At 34.3% G+C, this 21,697-nt stretch overlaps 1 protein-coding gene across 2 annotated transcripts in view; it reads right to left on the reverse strand.

Moving 5' to 3' along the window:
* Positions 1–21,697, reverse strand: part of ralgps2 (Ral GEF with PH domain and SH3 binding motif 2) — a 218,037-nt gene that overhangs the window by 64,535 nt on the left and 131,805 nt on the right. For both annotated transcript variants that reach the window (XM_056480834.1, XM_056480833.1), the window contains exon 9: positions 13,424–13,550. In XM_056480834.1, the coding sequence (XP_056336809.1) occupies positions 13,424–13,550 (127 nt within the window). The remainder of the gene's footprint in view (positions 1–13,423; positions 13,551–21,697) is intronic.

Below are 21,697 nucleotides of genomic sequence, written 5' to 3' on the forward strand. Positions count from 1 at the left end.
TAAATTATTAGTTTATATATAATAGAAATACTTATTTAAATAAAACAAACTTCATAGTGCACTAGATTACATGTTGACTTTTCAATGTAATGCCCTAGTTATCAACATTTTGTAAAACCACTGACTGACTAACTAAAGAGAGAGAAAAATACTTTGAACTTAGGAGACTTAATGCTACACTTCCTTCATAAACAAACAGAAACACAGATAGAAACACACTCCGCTGTCATTCCCTATGTACCCCATTAACAGACATGCTTATTCCAATGGAGCTACGATCAAAATGAAATCAATTTTCATGTAAACAATCTCTGAAGTACAGCGTACAACTCCGACCCTGAATAAAACAGCGTCCAAAAGTCTGAGTCAAACACTTTTTGTGCCCATCCTATATATATGCCGTCATAGCTGGATTTTCAATTAAACAACTGATTTGTCTGCAATATGAGGAGCGCGAGAGTATGTGTGTGGTGTTTGAGAGCGAAAGAAACAGATTTCATGTCAAAAGTATGCAGACATGTGAAAATGGGAGGACTGCAGCACATACAGACAATGAAAAACACATTTCTGCCGTCCAGTCACGAACGGAGGCGAGAGAGACAGAGACGACAGAAAGAAAGAGAAGGATCCAGAGCAAAAGAGAGAGAAAGAGATGGAGACAAAAGAGCAAGACATTCCTTCCATATAAAGTGCTTAGGTTACAGCTCCACAAAAGTGTATTTCATAAAAGTTATGCCTCCCTGTTCCCGGTTTCCCCAGCGGGACTATCCTTCAAACCATGCTCAAATCGCTCGCAGCCAAGCGTTTAACTCTGTGGGGAAAACACGGACAAGAAGAGGAGAGAAAGAGAGACACTGGAGGATGAGGTCTTGCTCATATTCTCAAGAGATTCTGACTCGTGTTCCAGTGTGCATTTAACACACTCTCACGCATGTGGCAGACAAGAGTAAATAACCGCACTTGGATTTTTTTATACTAGTCCGTTTTTGTTTTAAAACGCGGAAGTTTTGTCCTGTTCCGTCTGGCATCGACACTACGACGGAATCTTCAACCATAGGAAAATGGAGTGTTTTGAAAACGCAGAGGTCCGAACAATTAAAGTTTAATTAGAAATGTATTAGTTCTTTTTCATTTTTAAAGGACTGTCCACTTGAAGCATTCATCAAATAAACAAAGTTGAAGTCAAAATTAGTGAAAAGGACGTTTAACGAAGCAAGGAATTTTTCACAGTATTTCCTATAATATTTTTTCTTCTGGAGAAAGTCTTATTTATTTTATTTCAGCTAGAATAAAAGCAGTTTTGAATTTTTTAAAATGCATTTTAACCCTTTCATGCGCACGATCACACCGGTGTGATCACCCATGGCTGGTCCCTTAAGTAGATGTCTGCATTCCGAACATTTTTTAAAAAGTTTCAAAATAAAACGCGGTAATGCCGTAGTGTGTGTGTGTGTGTGAATGAGAGAGAGCGTGCGCATCCACCATTGTGCTGTGTGTGCGTCTGTGAATGAGAGAGAGCACGCGTATCCACCGTGGTGCTGTGTGTCGCTTGTTATAGGTTGTCTGGACTCTGTAGCATCCAGATGTTTTTTGGGAGGCCTATTTAATCGCTATGCATTCTTCCTTGGCCCAATATGTACCTGCTATGTGTATAGAAATCATGCTGATATGATATATGAAACACAGTCGGTAGTTGGCAAATATATTGAGTGAATCCGTTTGTAAATCTGACTTTGAAAGAGTCAGTGCCTCACCAGCCACAAACGCGGCACTCATGTCTCATCACATATGGGCAAACATAACTGACGTTTAGCCTACGATCCCTGCACAACTTACACTTTTATTTGTTATCTCTCTCTTTTAATAGTACCCAATTTTAATGTGAGGTTTTGGAAACTAGATCTAAATTTAGCGGAAATGGTCAGGTCGGGTAGAAAACCTGGCGGGAGCGAGACTAAAAATTCAGTCCATCGCAGATCTCTACCTTGAAGCGTACGATCACACTGGTATGATTAGAACGTTCACAGAGCACATCATCAACTGCTAAAATTCAAATCTGACCTGGTGCAATGAGGCACAGAAAGGGGTGCGCATAAATCACAATTTATCCGTGCTTTCAAACAAATAACATTTATTTTAGGTTTTAGACATTCAAATACGCATAACTACAAGCAAAACAAATCATTTAAGGTTTGTAAAATACACTCAGATGTCTATAGAGGCGGCAACAATAATTATTATTCAATATAACTGGACAATGCGCTTTGTTCACGCAAGATACACACTGTTTATTTTACTAGAATATTTTCTCTACTCCTTTCCCAGATAAATAGTTTTTTACCATCATGTATTTCGACAAAAAATTATAAATAAACTAAAAATTAAATTATCATTCCATAATCAAAATCTAGGTAAAATGATCAATTAATCAAGGCTTCGATTTCAGGCCATAACATCCAGCCCTACTTAAGACCTCATTTTAGTTTGGTTCCATTTCAGTATAGACGCACTTTTTTGTGTATAGACGCGCAATTTTTTGGCAATACACAAAAAAATTCTCTCTGATTGGTCTGCTGGACTGCAGTGCATCATTCCCTGATTCGTCGAGCTTCTCAAATGTCACTAATACACAACCAGTAGACAACAAGTACAGATGCAGGCAAAATATGTTCATTCTCAGTCAGTGTGAATGGCCACATATCATGCATTTCAGGCTGTAGAGTGTGGACGAAAATAGTTTTTCTGAAATGCAGTAAAATCAACAGTCTGTACGAGGAGCATTTTCATTGTAAAACGCCATTTTAAAAGGAAAACGCACTCATGTAAATGCAGCCTTAAACAACAAGAGCAGACACAATTCAGCCGGAAAGTCTTTTTTCGTCTCATAAAAGCTTTTGTTGGACAGAGACTGACAGCCACTAAAATCATCGGGCGAGAAAGTGGTAAATATGAGTGTTGGCATGTTACGCTCTGCTAGCTTCTGAAAAGTCAAGCAGATTCACATTTCTCAAAATTCAAAGCTCTGATAGTCTTCAGAGTAAGAACAAAAGTGATTAAATTAATATTCACCAGCATTCCTAATATTGCAAATGACTAATGACATCTGAATCACGAATATTGTCATTAACTAAATTAACATTTAAAAATGTTTTAGTTTTTTGGAACAAAGCTAAAATAATATAAAACACAGCTTATTATAATATTAAGTCTCTATTTTGTTTATGAGAAGGTAAAAAAACAACTATTTATCATTTCAATGAAATATATGTTCCATATTTTATTCGCAATTATGTTTTTATTACATATTTTATATATTAATAAGACTATTTTCATTTTTGGGGTGAACTATGCCATCATTTACTCACACTTGTTGTAAAGCTGCGTTTTTTTATTCTTATAGAGCAGTGGTCCCCAACCTTTTATCATCATTTTACTGCAGCCCTGCCCGGTACGTAGATTGCTAGGTGACCATTAATGGTTTTCACAGAGGATGACAAGCTGACAAAACATTTCTGCAACTCTGATACAAGTTTTATTTATGGAGAAATTAAAAAGCACTGCAGTGTTTGTCTGAGATAACTAGTATACCGGAATGTGTATATTCCATACAAAATATGAAGCTGATTGGTTAGTTCTTGTCACGTGACTCTGGGTGCATTCTTGGAATTCTGAAGATGTTTTCAAGTGAGTGCGCCTGGAAGGCACGAGCGCCTCACCCCAATTGGCATGTCGCTCCCAATTTGCAGGTACAAGCCGCGGGCCTCCATTGGAAATGACAAACTAGTGCACGGAAAAGACATGATATGTGAACGGCCTCTAAGGCCCCTAATTTGTGATCTGCAACAGTTGATCTACTAGCACAGACATGGTGGATTTGTTGACAAATGGTTTGCTGATCCATTCCTTGGCAGTTTGTGGGTCCTTCACTGTGCCTTTTCCCCTAAAGAAACTTTCCAAGGATGTCTGTTTCTTACTCATTTTGCTGCCTGTGGGTTAAATTTTGGCGCTCAAGTGACCGAGATGTAACCGTGAGAATATGCTCATTTTCCAAAATAAAAGATTTTTGAAAATAAAAGATCGTTCAGACTCAGAAAGTAAATAAAACGAAAATAATTCATGATTTCTTGTACGACCTGGTATCAAGTGATCCACGGACCGGTATCGCTCCGCAGCCCAGGAATTGGGAACCACTGTTCTAGTGAACACACATAAAATATATATTTTGAAAAATACTGGAAAGCAGTAGTCATTAACTTCCATATTTTTTCCATCAGTCAATGGGTACCAGTTTCAGGGTTCTTCATAATATCTTCTTTTGTGTTTATCAGAAGAAAGAAACTTAAGAAAAAACTTTGATCCTCCTCAGGGTGAGTGATTGGTGACTATATATTCATTTTTGGGTGAACTATTAGGGATTTTTGTGCGAGTAAGTTATTTTTATGCAGTAGTTATAATTTATTTATGACCCGTTAGACAACCTTTTGGGCACAAACCTGAAAGATACATTTCCAGCTTCTGTAAATCTTAAAAACTTCAGATCAGACTTCAGTTTGATCTTTTGTTTGTTTTTAAAACTACATACATTACAATACATATAATCACTCCACCAACTACAAATCAACTCACTTATAATGTAATATATAATATATGTGCGATAATGTTTATAATGACTAAGAATCTAACAAAGAAATGAAAAAAGGGCAATTCAAAATATTCAGAAAAACTATAATAGTTCACAAAATGTTATTTGCTATAAAAAGAAACTATTATTTTAATATGACTCAATGTCTAAATTGCATCTAGTGGTCTAGTTTTTCATTATAATTCAAATATTTACACATTTACAGCTAAAAATTTGTCTAGAAATGTATTTTAGGATAGATTTTAATGAAAAGGAATTATTGTAAATTTTTTTATGAATAAATTCCGTATTTCATGCATATTTAGTTGTTTGATAAATGCATTAACATACATTATCAGCTGACATCATGTAAATGTTGTACATGCGTGTATGTTAATAGGAATTCTAGATACCATCTCTGCAGGGGGTGCTGGCTTTACATGGGCAAATGTTTGTGTGTGTTGTGGTTTGGCGGGCAGTGGGAGAACTGAGCACCTGTCAGCATCTACTCCACTGGAAATCAGACATATTGCCATAGTTTAGCAGAGGAACGTCAACACTCAAACAACTACTTATCTAAATGTCTACCACAGGAATGTGATGTTTTAAACAGATGCTCATTCTGAATAAAAATACTTTAAACCAACATTCAGAGTAAAAACAGCATGATTTACTCACTTATTTTTCTAACTAAAAGGGTCACCTATGGCAAGCCGTCTGAAGTGGCTTATTCTGAGGACATTTTCATCAAAGTACACACAATCCACAGTTTAGATCACACACACAGATCCAGCTGGACGCTTCAATCTGACCCAGAGTTTTCAGTAGGGAAATCCTGTTATTTCAAAAACACAAACCATTTGGACACTCACCCGATCCTTTACCTCATCTTCCTGTCAAAAGCCTTTCAGCCACTTTCTCACAATCTGTGATGAAGCCGTCTGGATGTGCTTAGAGCTCATGCAGGCTTTTATAACACATCACAAATCACCGTCTCTGATTATTACGAAAGTGAGAGGACCAAAGAGAGAATTCACAAACAGTGTTTATATGCATGATCTGTACTTTTATAGCAAAATAAATCTAGCAGGTGTTTTACCCTATCAAAAACACTTCATACTGGCTTCACAATGAGCCAATTTGCTTCATATGTCTTTAAATGATAATGAGCTGTTGCTCCCTCTAACCTCTCTGAGATTGCAGGATCACAGCTCTGTTAACCCTAATCCATTCGTGATTATCTAAACCTGTGCAGCAAACACAGTGCTCAACCAAACTTTGAGCTTCTGCTGACATTTGTCTGTATGACTGACACTGAGTATTTGAAGGCGTTTCAACATGATGACAAAATGTGAGACTGCACCAGGCCCTCTCCTGCGCATTTAATCGTCACATATAATTTAGAACTACTTGACATTGTAGCCTGCCATTATCAGTGTAAAATGTATTCAAACAAACGTTTATACATTTGGAAACAATCGTCCAGCTGGTCAAAGTGAACACCACGACAGCACACCGACAAACAGAAGGATGATGATCTGGATCTAAACACAAGTGAACTGAAACTGGCATTTCTTAACCTTTCTGTAAGATTTGAGATACCATACTTTGATGTCTTTGACAGTTCAAACATAAGCTGGAAACACAGACACAATTGGATCCACCTCACCATGGGAATGCGGGAAAGTTCACTTTTCTCCTTTCCTTCATTTACATTTAAAACATCTCCCGAAAACCCCCTATGACGCATGTCGCTCGAAGATTACGTAAAAGTCACATGAAATCCGACATAACCGTTCACACTGCGGTCGCATTGCAAAACATCAGATCTGTGTCTGATTTAAGACTACATATGAAAGTGGCACAGATCTGACCTGACAAGATCAGATTCCATGCGGTTTGGGCTGTTCACACTGTCATCACATGAGGGGGAAAAATCTGATTCGGGCCACATTTGCCTGCAGTGTGAACGTGGCCTGACACACTCAATGCAAACAATAAGCAGACAATGCAAGTGTGACAAAAGTATATACAAACAAATGTAACACAGTAACACAAACTCCAAACAAAAAGAGCAAAACAAAAAACTAAACAACTAAAAAAACACAATACAAATAAAAAAAAGCTAACAAAAAGTACTAAACTAAACCTAAAACACAAAGTACAAAACAACACAAAACACACAAGGAAACAAAACAGAAAGTGTGCAAACAAAACTGAGACTAAAAACTATTGAATTCTCAATTTCACCTCACAAAAACCAGCGGAAAAACGTTTAATCCGTAAACAAGACAGCTGGACAGACAGACAGATAAGGAGTTCATGGGGGCACCAGAGGGAAACGGGTGAAAGAACATCCAGCAGGTCAAAACAAACTTGAGCATTATGGCCAAGTCCGAGAACACATGAGATCCTTCAGCTCCCTGCCTCAAATTCCTCCATTTTCCTTTCACTCGCTGCTTTTCCCCCCTTTGAGCAGATTTATAAGGCAAGTGACTGGCAGCTCTTTAATACAATTCAGACCTCGTGTTGTACAAGAGAGCAGTATTTTCCTCTCTGCTTTCCAAAGAGCACAGGAGTCATCCAGCCCTGCACCAAACACACCAGGGCAGGGCACACACATGAAGCTGAGGTCAAGTCACAAAGACAGACTCATTCGCTGTGATCAAATCATCATTAACGATGCTTTTGTACAACTCTGCCTAGCACAAATCTGTTCAGTTTGCTCCTCCGCTGCAATTTAAAAGCGAGTGGGGTTATAGACCTCTTGTAGTTTTGCCTCTTCCGTTGAATTACATTATCATAAATGGGACACAAATGAATGCGCAAAAACCTGAAGCTTATTTCCTTCTGCATCATCGCATCAATGCCCTCCTCGGCTACAAACAAGAGGAACATCTGTACCTCTACTGCCCATGATACAGCCATTTTATGGTGTGTTGATTTAATTAAAGGGCTAGTTCACCCAAAATGAAAATTCTGTTACTAATTCCTCACCACTCATGGTTCAGAACATAAATTAGGATTTTAGATGAAATACGAGAGCTCTCCGACCCTCTAAAGGACCCAAAAACATTGTCAACACACTCCATTCGACTTTATTGCTTCGACTGGAATCACATGAAGCTTTAAAACACTTTTGTCTAACACAAAAGAAGATGTATTTGTCATTAGAATCAGAGACGTTTTGCCCATAGTAATACTACATTTTAGTTTACATTTACTACATTTTAATCTCGTCTTTTTTAAACCAACAACAATCTACTATTCGTTAATAATATGAGCGAATGATAGCGTTTTCAGTCACGTTAACTAGAGCAGGGGTTCTCGACCTTTTTTACTTCGAGGCCCACCTTTTCTCCAAATTTTTTTGAAGGCTTCTCTAGACTGATTGTCTAGAGAAAATGCTTATTTTAAATCTATTTATTAGCAAAAATTTTATCTAAAATATAACAATATATATTTAAATTTTTTAAAACAGTCAGGTTCAAAGCTCCTGAATTCTTTACTTCAGCTATTCTTTACAACTGCAGAGTATTTAGGCCTTTTCTTCAGTAAAGGAGCCAGGACTACAGGAGATGGCAAAAAAACTGCTGATGCTTTGAATTAGACTGACTTCTATTCATTTGGTGATCTATATCCATTAAAATAAACAACCTAAATGCAAAATACATTAAAAACCCTCTAAATCTGTTGAAACACATCGATCTAAAGGTGGTTTGGTTTGTAGCTGAACATTATTGTCCTGTACGGACGTGCGTCAGTTATAAAACGCTAGCAGGACGTTAATTTGGACAACCATGCGGATATTTTAAAGTGTAATGGTGATAAACAATGTTCATTTCATGACTTTAATTTTATCCATGTTACCATACTGCAGTTCAGTAGCTGTGTGAATGACACTGAGCACCTTCTATACACTGATATACTTTTCTACTTGTGGGACTTACTTTTCTACTAAGTTGTTTGTGATGAGCATTGGTTCATTCTGTAACTTACTAATCACCACCAGCATATGGCTGTGTTAACGTGTCTAACTGCGTAACAAAAGATGTGTCGATGTTGGTAATTCAAAATACAGACATATTACATCTATAAATTAATGAAATACGGTAGTTTACTGTAAAAATTAGAAATTACTTTTACGGTTCGTACTGTATATTTAACGGTAAAATACTCGCAACCACAGCTGCCGTTTTTTTTCCGTAAATTTTACGGATTTATTTTTTTACAATGTAATCATTGTTGTACGACGAGAAACGGGAAATGCCATTACTCCTATAATTTTAATATGGCATATTTAATTATGAAATCAAATAATTATAGTATAATATTTAAGTTAATTCTCGTGGCCCACCTCCACGATCACTGAGGCACACCGGTTGTAATAAAAGCCTTACATATACAGCAGGAACTGTTTAACAGAAACTTTTAGCGTTTTTTTTATTTTGTTTATTTTTTTTATTATTAGAATATACAAAAGGTACAAAATTTGAGAATGCAAATACAAAGAAAATGAAACAATAACAAAAATACAAAAAACAACAACAATACAACCAAGTACCGGCAGGTGCGTGTGTTTGTGTGTGTGTGTGTGTGTGTGTGTGTGTGTGTGTGTGTGTGTGTGTGTGTGTGTGTGCATGTAAAGGTAACATGGTAAACAGGTCAGAGTACATACAAAAGGAACAATAACAGTCACTAAATGAAGCAAGTAACTTATATAAGGAGTGCAACAATGCTAGTGATATAATGATAGTAATAATGACAGTAAACAAGCAAGAAAGGACAACAGTAATAATCATTAAAAACAACCACTACAATAATAAAAAAATAATAATAAAAATAAATCCCAAATACTACACCAACTACTACTACTACAGAGAGTTTCTAATGCTACAACTATTACTACTGCTACTACAGCCACAACCACTACTACTCCTACCATGTGTACTACTACTGAACCTATTACAACGACTACTACCACTGATACTAATACTACATCTACTACAGATACTACTACAGGAATGACTGCTACTACAACATCTACATCAACAACGTCTACTGCTTCTGATACTACTACACAGACAACAACAACGACTACTACTACTACACTTTCACTACTTCTGATACCACAATACCAACGACATCTACTACTTCAACTACTACTTCAAAAACCCAAACTACAACTTCAACCACTACTACTACTACTAATACTACTACTATGACTACTACTACAACTACAGCAACCTGAATAATGACAACTTTTAGCGGTTTTAAAACCTTGATTTTTCAAACCACAGTAAACCGTGAAACCGGTTATCATCCCAAACCTTATATAAATAATATATACGTAATTAAATAATAAATATACATATTTTTAAATATCATTTAGTTGCTTTATTCTCAAAATCATTCCACATATTAACAATGTTTTTTTACACAATTCTACACAGAAATAGGACAAAATCTGCAGATTCTGGTTGCCAGTGAGTATATAACAGTAGCTATGTTTCCATGCAGAAATGTGAATTAAATTGAAGCACAAAACTGGAATATCACATAAAAGATGTAAATAAAGCAGCGTTTCCATCCATCGAGTCAAAGACAACAAAATCGTCACTTCCTGATTAACTGGCGCCAAATATCAACAGTAAAAATGGAATTTACTGCGGTAGGAGAATCTGCGTGTATCTTTTCTTAATTTAATAAATAACTAGCACCTCAGACGACAAATGCTGGCACGTAATGATCATGTGGTGGTGTTTGAAGGCATGAGATGCAGATTATAGACGCTCTTGACGATTCTGGAGGTCATTAATAATATAATAACACTAATACTGAAATGGTTACAGCATTTTAGAATGACCAAAACAACATTTCAGATGTTTTACAATGTGCTCAGCCTGCTGGTTTGTCAATCACATTTTTTATCATCACATGATCTCTTATAACAACATCACATGACCTTTTTTAATGCTCCTACTGGAATTTGTTTAGTAAAAGTGCTTCCATCGTAGTTTATACGCATCTTTTCTTATCGAATAAAAATGTACCCTTCTCAGTTGTGCGCACACGTTTTCTATGCGCATTTTCAAAATGTATGCACATCTTGGCGTTTCCATCAACCGATCTTTTATGCGCATATCCAAAATGCGCATAAAAACAGATGGATGGAAACATAGCTAGTGTAATTATGTTCACAGACTAAAAGTGCAACAGGACATGCTTTTCACTCCTTTGTGTGTTCTATCAGTTAAATGTCAGCACATGATAAAGTACATTAGAGAAAGGCAGAGCGAGGAACAGAGTGATCAAGGGTTAGTGAAAATCTCCCACATTATCACAGCAGACCAGCTCGGATTTATTCATCCCTCACTTACACAGTTTCATAATGAAACTCATCTATAAGAACAGTGCCAAAAAGATAAGAGAAAGCTGACAAGTCTGAGAAATAAAGGCTTAATTTGATAATTAAAAAACACACATTTTTTTCAAGCCACACACACTAAGTTTCCAATTCACTCAAGATACAGTTTGTGCTGCCAGTTAAAAGAGTCAAGTAAGGGAAAAAAGCTGAAAAAGAAAGAAAAAGGAAAACATATTTCTGCTTTAACTGGTGAGTATGTACTGTATGTGTAGTTATTGGCTCAGCGGTCTCCCATTGCCCACAATAAAAGAGGACTGGAACAGCATTTAGGGTATGATGTAATCCTAACACACATATACATAAAGAGCAAAACAGCTAATAAAGATGCCAGCCTTATATAACAGCATTATGAATATGGCACAGAGCAGCAGAAATGCATGTAATGGAGTGTGTAAGTGCATGGGTGAATGACTTTCAATAACCTTATAGGAAAGGATTTTCACTTAAGTGTATTTAAAGGCCAAAGGCAACACATTGACACAGATTATTACATTTTGCATATAATATAATATAATATAATATAATATAATATAATATAATATAATATAATATAATATAATATAATATAATATAATATAATATAATATAATAAAAGTCAACTGCAAAAAAAACTAAAATATTTATCCCTATGTGTAAACCAAAATAAATAATCATATAAATCATAATAAATATTAAATAGATGGCCATTAATAATAATAATAATAATAATAATAATAATAATAATAATAATAATAATAATAATAATAATAATAATAATAATAATAAATACTAAGTAGATGTCCATTAATAATAAAAAATATTATTTATAATAAAACATAAAAAGTAAATAAAAGTAATAATAAATACTAAGCAGATAACCATTAATAACAACAACAACAACAACAGCAATAATAATAATAATAATAATAATAATAATAATAATAATAATAATAATAATAATAATAATAATAATAATAACAAAAATACATAAAAATAAAATCATAATAAATATTAAGTAGATGGCAATTATTATTAATAATAATAACAATAACAACAATACATAATAAATATTAAGTAAATGGCCATTATTAACAATAATATTATCATTAATAATAATAATAATAATAATAATAATAATAATAATAATATATAAACGTAAATATAAGTAATAAGAAATATTAAGAAATATTAATAAAATTATTTATAATAAAACAGCAACAATAACAACAACAACAACAACAACAATAATAATAATATATAAAAAATTAATCAAAATAAATATTAAGTAGCTGGCCATTAATAATAATAATAATAATAATAATAATAATAATAATAATAATAATAATAATAATAATACATAAAAAGTAAATATAAGTAATAATAATTATTAAGCAAATGGCCATTAATAATAATAATAATAATAATAATAATAGTAATAATAATAATAATAATAATAATAATAATAATAATAATAATAATAATAACAACAACATATACAATTAAAATTTAAATAAATATTAAGTAGATGGCCATTATTATTATTATTATTATTATTATTATTAATAATAATAATAATAATAATAATAATTACAACATACAAAGTAAATATAAGTAATAATAAATATTAAGTAGATAGCCATTATTAATAATAATATAATAATAATAATAATAATAATAATAATAATAATAATACAAATAATAATAATAATAGTAATAATAATACATAAAAAGTAAATATAAGTAATAATAATTATTAAGCAAATGGCCATTAATAATAATAATTATTAAGCAAATGGCCATTAATAATAATAATAATAATATAAATAATAATAATAATAATAATAGCACACAAAATTAAAATTAAAACAAATATTAAGTAGATGGTCATTATTATTTTTAATATTATTATTATTATTATTATTATTATTATTATTATTATTATTATTAATATTATTATTATTATTATTAATGGCCATTTGCTTAATAATTATTATAATTAATGGCCATTTGCAAGAAGAAGAATACAACATACAAAGTAAATAAAAGTAATAATAAAAATTAAGTAGATAGCCATTAATAACAATAATAATAATAATAATATTATTATTATTAATAATTAACTTTGACCGCTGTAAATTAGAAAGATATTAGAAATATGCAACAAGGGAAACATGTTTAAAAGCTGAATTAGTGCCAAATTTCTGCTTACAATAACATAACTGTTTAAATGCCGTTAAACAATTAGTAGGGACTACTGGTTGAAAGTCTACTTCAAATTTTAAATGCCCCCAAGGCATAATGTGAATAAAGATATTTATAATTATCATGACAAATATATAACCTCTCCCTATAAGGTTATGATTGAGTGTGTGTGGAAGAGAAAGCAGAAGAAATACCCAGATACGGGATGCAGGATGTCATGCTCTGGCTGCTGATGTAATCCCTCAAGCGTTTGTAGTTGTCCTCTTTAGACATCAGATACTCCAACCGCTCAAACGTGGCCTTGTCCTTCCGACTTAAAAGCTGTGGGAAACAGAGCGAGAAAGAGTGAGGATATTTGTAACCAAAAAAAAAAAAAGCGAGTCAGTGAGTCCTCCATTTCTATAATAACTGTGTTTTTGCATACTGTATATTGACATAGATCAGATTTCTGTATGGGGGCTTTATATGGTTTTTGTTTACTTTGTTATTAAAGGATTTCTAGCGATTATTTTGATGAACTGACTCTTAAAATACTAAAGAAATTAATAGGATTTTGTAAATGTCAGAAATAATCACAACACAAAGTAGATTACATACAAAGTCAATACAAACGATCGTATATATGCAAATTTCAAGTAATCATGCAAAATACGCAACTTGTTTGCAGCAAATTTGCAGAATTCGCATCAATTGTGTCTTTCAAGTAATTTAACTCGAGAGGAAAGTGAAAAACATCCTGTGAGTAAACAAGAGACAGCACTTATACTGTTATGTATATGTGTTTATGTGCTTGTAGCTGGGTTTTTCCCCCTGATCTCACACTGCCCTACTTCAAGGATAGTCTGGGAGGGATTTTTCTTCTCTTGAGACCCTTTTCCCTATAGTATCTTATTTACTCTTCTAATGCTACCTCTCGTTGACCTGTTGTCCCCTGAAATGTGTGAGGTTTGTGTATGGTCAGAGGGGTCCAATTTCGCTACATGTAACAGTGTATGTGACAAATAAAGGCTTTGCATCATCATCATCACTTTTAAAATGATAAAGAAATATTAATAAAAACTGCATTAAAGTGTACTAAAATAATAGCAAGTTAACTTACCCATCCTTATCATAAAGAGTGAAAATATCTTGTCAATCTTAACTTAAACATTGATGTAATCAAATTAGATCTAAAACCAAACCAGGACATTTAGCAATAATCGAGTGATCATTACATCAGTAGTTCTCAGTGCCTGTCCTTGCACCACAATGCTCTCAGATAACCAGCTCAATCGGTGAGAGCTTTATGCAAGAACTGTGTTCAGAATTACAGTGTCCCTACACAGTGTTCGCTACCACCTACTTACCAGAGCAAATCTTTACTTCAGAACATTCATTCACATTCTCCAGTGTATGTTTATAATATTCTAGGTTCACACCAAAAGCAAAATTAAGTAGGCAAATGTCCACCGAGTGGCTTAAATGTTTGCGGCAAACACATAAAGTTTAAATAAAAAGCATCTTCTGTCTAAATTCAAGTGGAAAATTAGATTTAAGAGAAAAACATCACCTAATTAAGCTAATAATACAGCAGTTCTGTCTGGTTCTCCAATCTAATTGGCTGATAGCCATGCGATATTCTGTAATATCAGAGCTCGTACAGCCTTTTTCACTCTTGTGTATTACTCCACCCACATATAGTGACAACATATCAATAAACTCACTACAGCTTGACAAATATTGCAGCTGTTGGACAACATCATGCACTTTTGAGGATTTTTAGTCGAGAATGTAGTTGTTTAGATTGCAACTATGCAGTTTATTTATAAGGATAGTGCTTATTTTAAAACATTTATAAATTTTGAGATTCAGCGTGTCGGCAGCCAGCCTGTCATATTGAGCAGAGCAAAGACGGTTGATGTTCCGTCACAAGATGGCGACAGAGACTCCATAATAAGTCCTTAGGGGAGAAAAAACGCATTTTCTCAGTGTAAGTTTCAAATTACAACCAAACAAATCGTTACAGAGAAGTTAAGTGATATTCTAAGTCGATCTCTCTCTTTTGTATGTCGTAGTGCTGTATTTATACCATAGTAATCTGGTAGTGTTAGCTTTGCTTTGGATTTTTCAGGGGTAATTATTGTGATCTACCAATTGCAACAGAGAAATACTGGAAACCTCTGTAGACTGATGGCATTTCATGTCATTCAGCCTTATAATCTTAAAATGTGAGCAAAATCACCTGTTTTGTCATCACTTGAGATATTGCACTACAGAATCCTTCAAATACTAGCCCTAAAGTGACGTTTGTGAAGTAGCAACGGTTTCTGCTGTTCTGACTGTCAGCTGCAGATGTGAATGAATGGCGGAAGAAAGTAGTTCCTGGTACTAAAGGATTTTTGAGACTCTCTGTGTTTGATTTTCTTTTTTATATACATGATTATGCCATCAAACTGTTGTATAAACGTAATATCAACTCCTTGCTGAGAAAAACAAGAAGCAGCGTGATATGGCAGTATATCGTCACTGGTGGGACACTAAGCCACTCGGCCTGTGGCCTCGAGCCAATGCACGCCTCCCCATCAGTGCCGATATACAGCCATATCACACTGCTACTCGTGTTTTCTCAGCAAGGAGTTGTTGCCAGTGCTGGTGTTTGAAGTTTTTATACTACAGTAATTATTTGGAAGTAAGGATTGAAAGATTCCCAGATTCTGTTTCATGAAATTTTGTCTTTTTCTTTCTTTATTTTCTTAGCATTCAGTGATTTTAATGCTTTAAAGAGCAGTTTTAGATAGTAATATTTTAATGTCCTGCTACTTGCTCAGTTAACTATAAAAGGCAAAGCTGTCAAAAACCAAATTAAAAACCTACATGTCCATAAAAGTAGACAGCAAGAGTCAGGAATAATATTAATTGCATTGCTATTAGTCAGTGTTAGAGGAACTGAGCTTAGCCTAACAGTTAACCCATTTTTTTCCCATTGCATCGTATTGCGTTGCATCAAATCAAAATCGAATTGTACTGCATCATGAAGGGGTGAATTATAGAATTGTATTTATTGTATTGTATCGTATCATATTTTATCATATCGTATCATTTCATGTGTCGTTATATCATATCATACTGTATCGTTAGCTATTCATCGAGAGGCATTTATTATTTTACCACAATAAAGCAATTTACTCTGCTTATTTGAAAGGTGCGCGCCTGAAACGGCGACTATATTTCAGCTATTGTCTCCCCCTTGTGTCTTTTAAAGGAATTGCAGCAATTGTGGTTGCTTTAGCTGATTAAATAACCACAATTGGACAGTTATTGAATAATCACAACAGGCCTAGCTAGACCAGAGTTACTTCAAAAGAAATAACAGCATAAATCTGGCCTTATTACATCATCTGTTAACACAGCGATTGTGGCAAACATTCAGACACAGATGGACATTGCAATTCCTTCCTATACACAAATCAGAGTCTAAATCATCTAAATGAACTCTAAACAATCCAGTCTCCAACAACAAATCTCAAGACAGACAGTTTTTAGTGCTCGTCGTCATCTCTATTCACCGTTAACGTGATTTTTTTTTTGTTTTCCATTTATGAAACCACTTGGCAGAGCAATCGTGAACGTAATCGAATTCGGCACTGGCGTAAAACATCTCCACCTGACCAAAACAGAATTGAAAGCTAATGTTTGGTGTTTAGTAGCAAGAAACAAAAGTGGTGGAAACAATGACAGAACAGAGAGATAAGATTAAATAAGAGCCCTGAAAACAAAGGAAAAGCTGATATCACTGAAATAAAATCCAGAGAACTGCAAACAAACCTAACCATATTAAGAGCTACCTGACGTGACCTCTTACAAAACACACTAACACACTCCACACTTTGGTGAATAAACTGCCCAAAAGACCCCAAACTGAAAAATATGCATTTAAATATAATTTAATCTTGCATATTCAAATCAAGAGAAACATGTAGGCATTATTGTTAAGATTTTTAATCACAATGAACCAATGACAGTGCAATAAACTTGCAAACGTGAAATTGAGAAAAATATTAAAGTATTTGTCCCAAATTTGGACTGAAACAAACCAGAATTATTATAATTTATATAAAGTGTATCCAAGTTTCCATCCAGAGTTACGTTGTTATATTATTAAAATGTGAAAGTAGTTTTAATTTCATTTTGAATTAAATTAATTGTCTTTATATCTGACAGTTCTAAGATTAAAAGAGAAAAACTGAGATATAACTAAAAATAAGAAATTAAAAACTCCAGTTATTCAGTTATATACCTTTTTCCCAATATAAATAAGTCACATTTTTATATATATTTCTTGCAATTCGTAGTTTATATTCCAGAATTGTAAGATTCTAAAGATACAAAGAGATTCTAAGATTCTAAGATATAAAGAGAAGTGAGATGCTAACCTGCACTTTACTTAAAAAAACAAAACAACAAAAAAAAAAACTCTCTTTTCTGAGAAGAAATATTTAAACTGTAATGGCGCATTAACACTAGATGCCAATGGCGCAACTAAATTGTATTATTCGCTCGTAAATAGATGCGTGAACATTTTGAGTTTAATTCGCACATAAATAGCGCTGCAGGATAAATTTGTGCGTCAAATTAACTTCACAGTAGACACGAATTCTCATCATGAGTGGGGATTCTGTCTGCCGGTGACTCTAATTTCGTTGCTAAATAGCTAACATGGCTTTTATTGAGAGAGTAGCAGTGTTTTATGCATCTTAATAAGGCTGAAAAACAGCGTAAATTCATTCGGTTCTGTGTCTGAGTCCACTAGATCGTTTCAGAGGTGCACCCAGCTCTGCAAGTTCATCAACTCCTCCAACAACAGGCGCTACGTCATAATCATGCCCCTACAAGAGCAAACTCCTGATTGGTTAATGGGGCACGATTGTCTACTAAAGTTCTAATTTTCCAACTCAAGCGTTTTGAGTGATTTGTGCACAAAATGCTCAATTTGTGGCACCTCAAATCACATCATTTGCTTGAACAGCACTGCGGGATGTTTATTAACGACTTTGCATTGACTTCACAAATAAATCACTCGCACGCTTCAAACTCGTCTGGTGTGAACGCACCATAAGACACAAACTCTCAATTTATAGAAGCTGAATTATGAGAAATCTGGAATTACGCTTTTATTCGGTGACAGCAGCAAGCTTCTGTCATTTATTTGGCATTTTATTTAAATGTTGTTTTTATGGCATCTTTAATTTAATTAAATTTTTTTAATCACTAAAGAAGGTTTGATTTGAAGAATTTGTTATGTGTAAAAATGGAATGACAAGGGGAACATACTGAACTACTGAACTGTTTAACACATTAGCCCCTTTCACACATACAGACATTTCCGGAAAAATTTTCTGGAAAGGTTTGCATGTGTGAATAGGCCCTTTTTGAAAATACCGGTAAATTCTTTCTGGCTATTTTCCAGAAAGAGAAGTTGTAACATTACTAGTAATTTGCCGGAATGCTGCTCTGTGTGGACGCAGAAGGAAAACTGCCGGAAAGAGCGCGTTCACGTCTAGAACGCGCTGACGTGAGACGTCTACTTTAGCCAATCAGAATATTCAGACGCATTCACATCCGCACTGTTTATGAAGATAAAAGCCTTTGAATATTTTTCCAGACACATTTAGCTGCTAGATGTTAGTCAGATAACGTTTCAATGTTCCTTCTTAGTGCCAGCTGTGGAAAAAGTTATCAATAAAATGCTTATGATAAACCGTTGTTTGTTTACCTTCAAGCTCTGACGTGTGTGCACATGAAGCAGCCAGTGAGCGCCAGCACACACACATATTATGTACATCTTGACATGCAAAAGTGTTTCTGTATTTGTTTTCATCGAAGTTTTTCACAATACTGATCCATCCACAGAGTTTGTAATATAGTCAAATGTTTACAAATACAAGCGCAGCCATTTAGAGGTCATTTTTGGTTGATGATGTCAGAATTTACAGGTATTTTGGAATGGATGTGTGAATGGTCTTTCCGGAAAAAATTCGTAACGTCCTCACCTGTGCGAACAGCGCTTTTATGAATTTACTGGTAAAGTCGTTCCGAAAATTTACCATTGTCACTGCAGGGCTTTTGTAAAGTAACACTTCTTAAAAGTCTTTTTTTGGGGGGGCTTCAAGATGAGTCTTGTATAAAGAATAAAGTCATACATTACTCAGGTGTGATTTTTTTTTTTACTTAATCAGTCAAAAAATTGTGATGGTTCTGTGAGTCTCGTCTTCTTTAGTTCCTATTTTCTATTGGATTGAGGTCAGGTAATTGGCTTGGCAGAGTTATTTTCTTTATGTGAAACCATTCAAGAGTTCTTTGCTGTGTTTGGCATTATTGTCTTGCTAAAAAGTCTACCCTAGCTTCATCGTTAATATCCGGCTAATGTTGGTGTTGGGATTGAAGCAGATAATATTTATTTATGTTGATACGAATAACAATTTAGAAATTCCAGCTGCTATCTGAGCTTCCCATGCCTTTTTACACCTTCCTTTCTTCATGTGTTCAGTGTGTCCTTTAATTTTATTACACAGAACATCAATTCTAAAATAATAACTAGTGTGTTCTTTGTTTGTATCGATTACTTTGGTTGTGACTGACTTTTGGTGAAAATTTAAAATCAACAGCGCCTTTAGGAATATGTTTGTTTTTTTAGACAAACGGTGACACATTCAATATTTTATTTAGCCACTATATAAACACTATATAAACGCAACATATTCCATCTTCCTCTGAAGCAGAAGATGTTCTTTCGAATATTCTTTAATCATGCTGTACAACTCTTTTTATACTTTATAAAACTGAAATGGCAAAAACTCCAAATGGAAGGCCTGTATGTTGAGACTTTTGGAGCTCACTGTAAAGGATCGTGTGTGTTTGGCCATGTCTGAGGAAAGCTAGTCTGAGAAGCCATGGAAAACACAGATCTGACAGAAAAAGCGGGGGAGAGGAACACTTCGGTTATGTAAAAGCCTGAAAATGGTACACTTGAGACAGAATTGAGGAGGGGGATGTTGGCTGTGACTGAAGACAAGATAATGTTTCCAAAAGAGAGACGAATGCAAAGAGCTGTTGGATGGCCTGACGCTTATAAAAGTTTATCCTGGTAACTATGGTTCCCCTCAAAATACTAATAAATACTGCTTGCACGTGCAAATGTTGCCACCACAGGGCCTGGATGTTTCTGGTGGCTGCAAGGGCATTGTTGTGTTGCTTCTTAAATGAGCTCCATATGTTTTCTGGTTGGATGTCTTGGTGATACTATTTGGATGAAAAGGTGCTCTGTTTAGACGAAAGCGTCGGCTAAATGACTAAATGTTTGGTTTCAGTGCTTGGGATGGGTTACGTGGGCTTAAAACGATTTCACAAATATTTTCTGGTATTTATTGTAATAAATAGATGAACACTGATAACATGTTTAGATTCACTGAGAGTTCTGTATCTGTAGATAAAAATATTTTTTACCGCTATTTCATTTTTCATTCATACTGGACACTTGAGGGCGCCCTCACACATAAACTCCACATGAACATTACAGATTTAAAGACAACAGCTATAGTTGAGGAAAAAGAAGAGAGAAACAAATAAACGGTTTAAATTTGAAACCAGCCATACTTGAAGAAAACTAAATAATTAATTGAAATATATTGAAATATGTGGCATACTGCTTTTTAAGTCCCATTACTAAGTATAGCCACATTTTATGACAGGAAAAAAGCACACAGCAATGATTGACGACTAACAAAATATGAATTTAAGCATTAGTATGCACCTTCCTCTGCTTGCACGTATAGCAAGACACATATTTAAGTACATCTCTTGTGCAAAATACCCAATTTGCAGCACTTCGAATAATGCAAATTCACGCGAATATCACCGCGGGATGTCTATTCGCATCTTTGCATTGACTGTAAATCACTCGCGCTTGATACTTCATCCGCATCTGGTGTAATTAAATAAAAATTAAAATGTGTTGCATAATTAAATATGTATATGTTATTAAAATATGTAGCGTATTGCTTTTTAAGTCCCATTACCAAGTGTAGCCACATTTTTCGACAGAAAAAAACGCGCTCAGTAATTTTTAATCGCAAACAAAATATGAATTTCAGCATTAGTATGCACCTTCCTCTGCTTGCACATATAGCAAGACACATATTTAAATCTCGTGCGCAAAAAGCTCAATTTGCGCCACTTCGAATAATGCAAATTTACGGGAATATCACCGCGGGATGTCTATTCGCGTTTTTGCATTGACTTAAAATGTAAACCACTCGCGCTTGATGCTTCATCCGCATCTGGTGTAATTAAATTAAAATTCAAATATGTTGCATAAATAAATATGTATATGAAATTAAAATATGTGGCGTATTGCTTTTTATGTCCCATTACCAAGTGTAGGCAAATTTAACGACAGCACAAATGCACACAGTAATTTTTAAAGGCAAACA

Source organism: Danio aesculapii, chromosome 20 (genome assembly GCF_903798145.1).
Source record: "Danio aesculapii chromosome 20, fDanAes4.1, whole genome shotgun sequence".
In the NCBI taxonomy this organism is placed as follows: domain Eukaryota; kingdom Metazoa; phylum Chordata; class Actinopteri; order Cypriniformes; family Danionidae; genus Danio; species Danio aesculapii.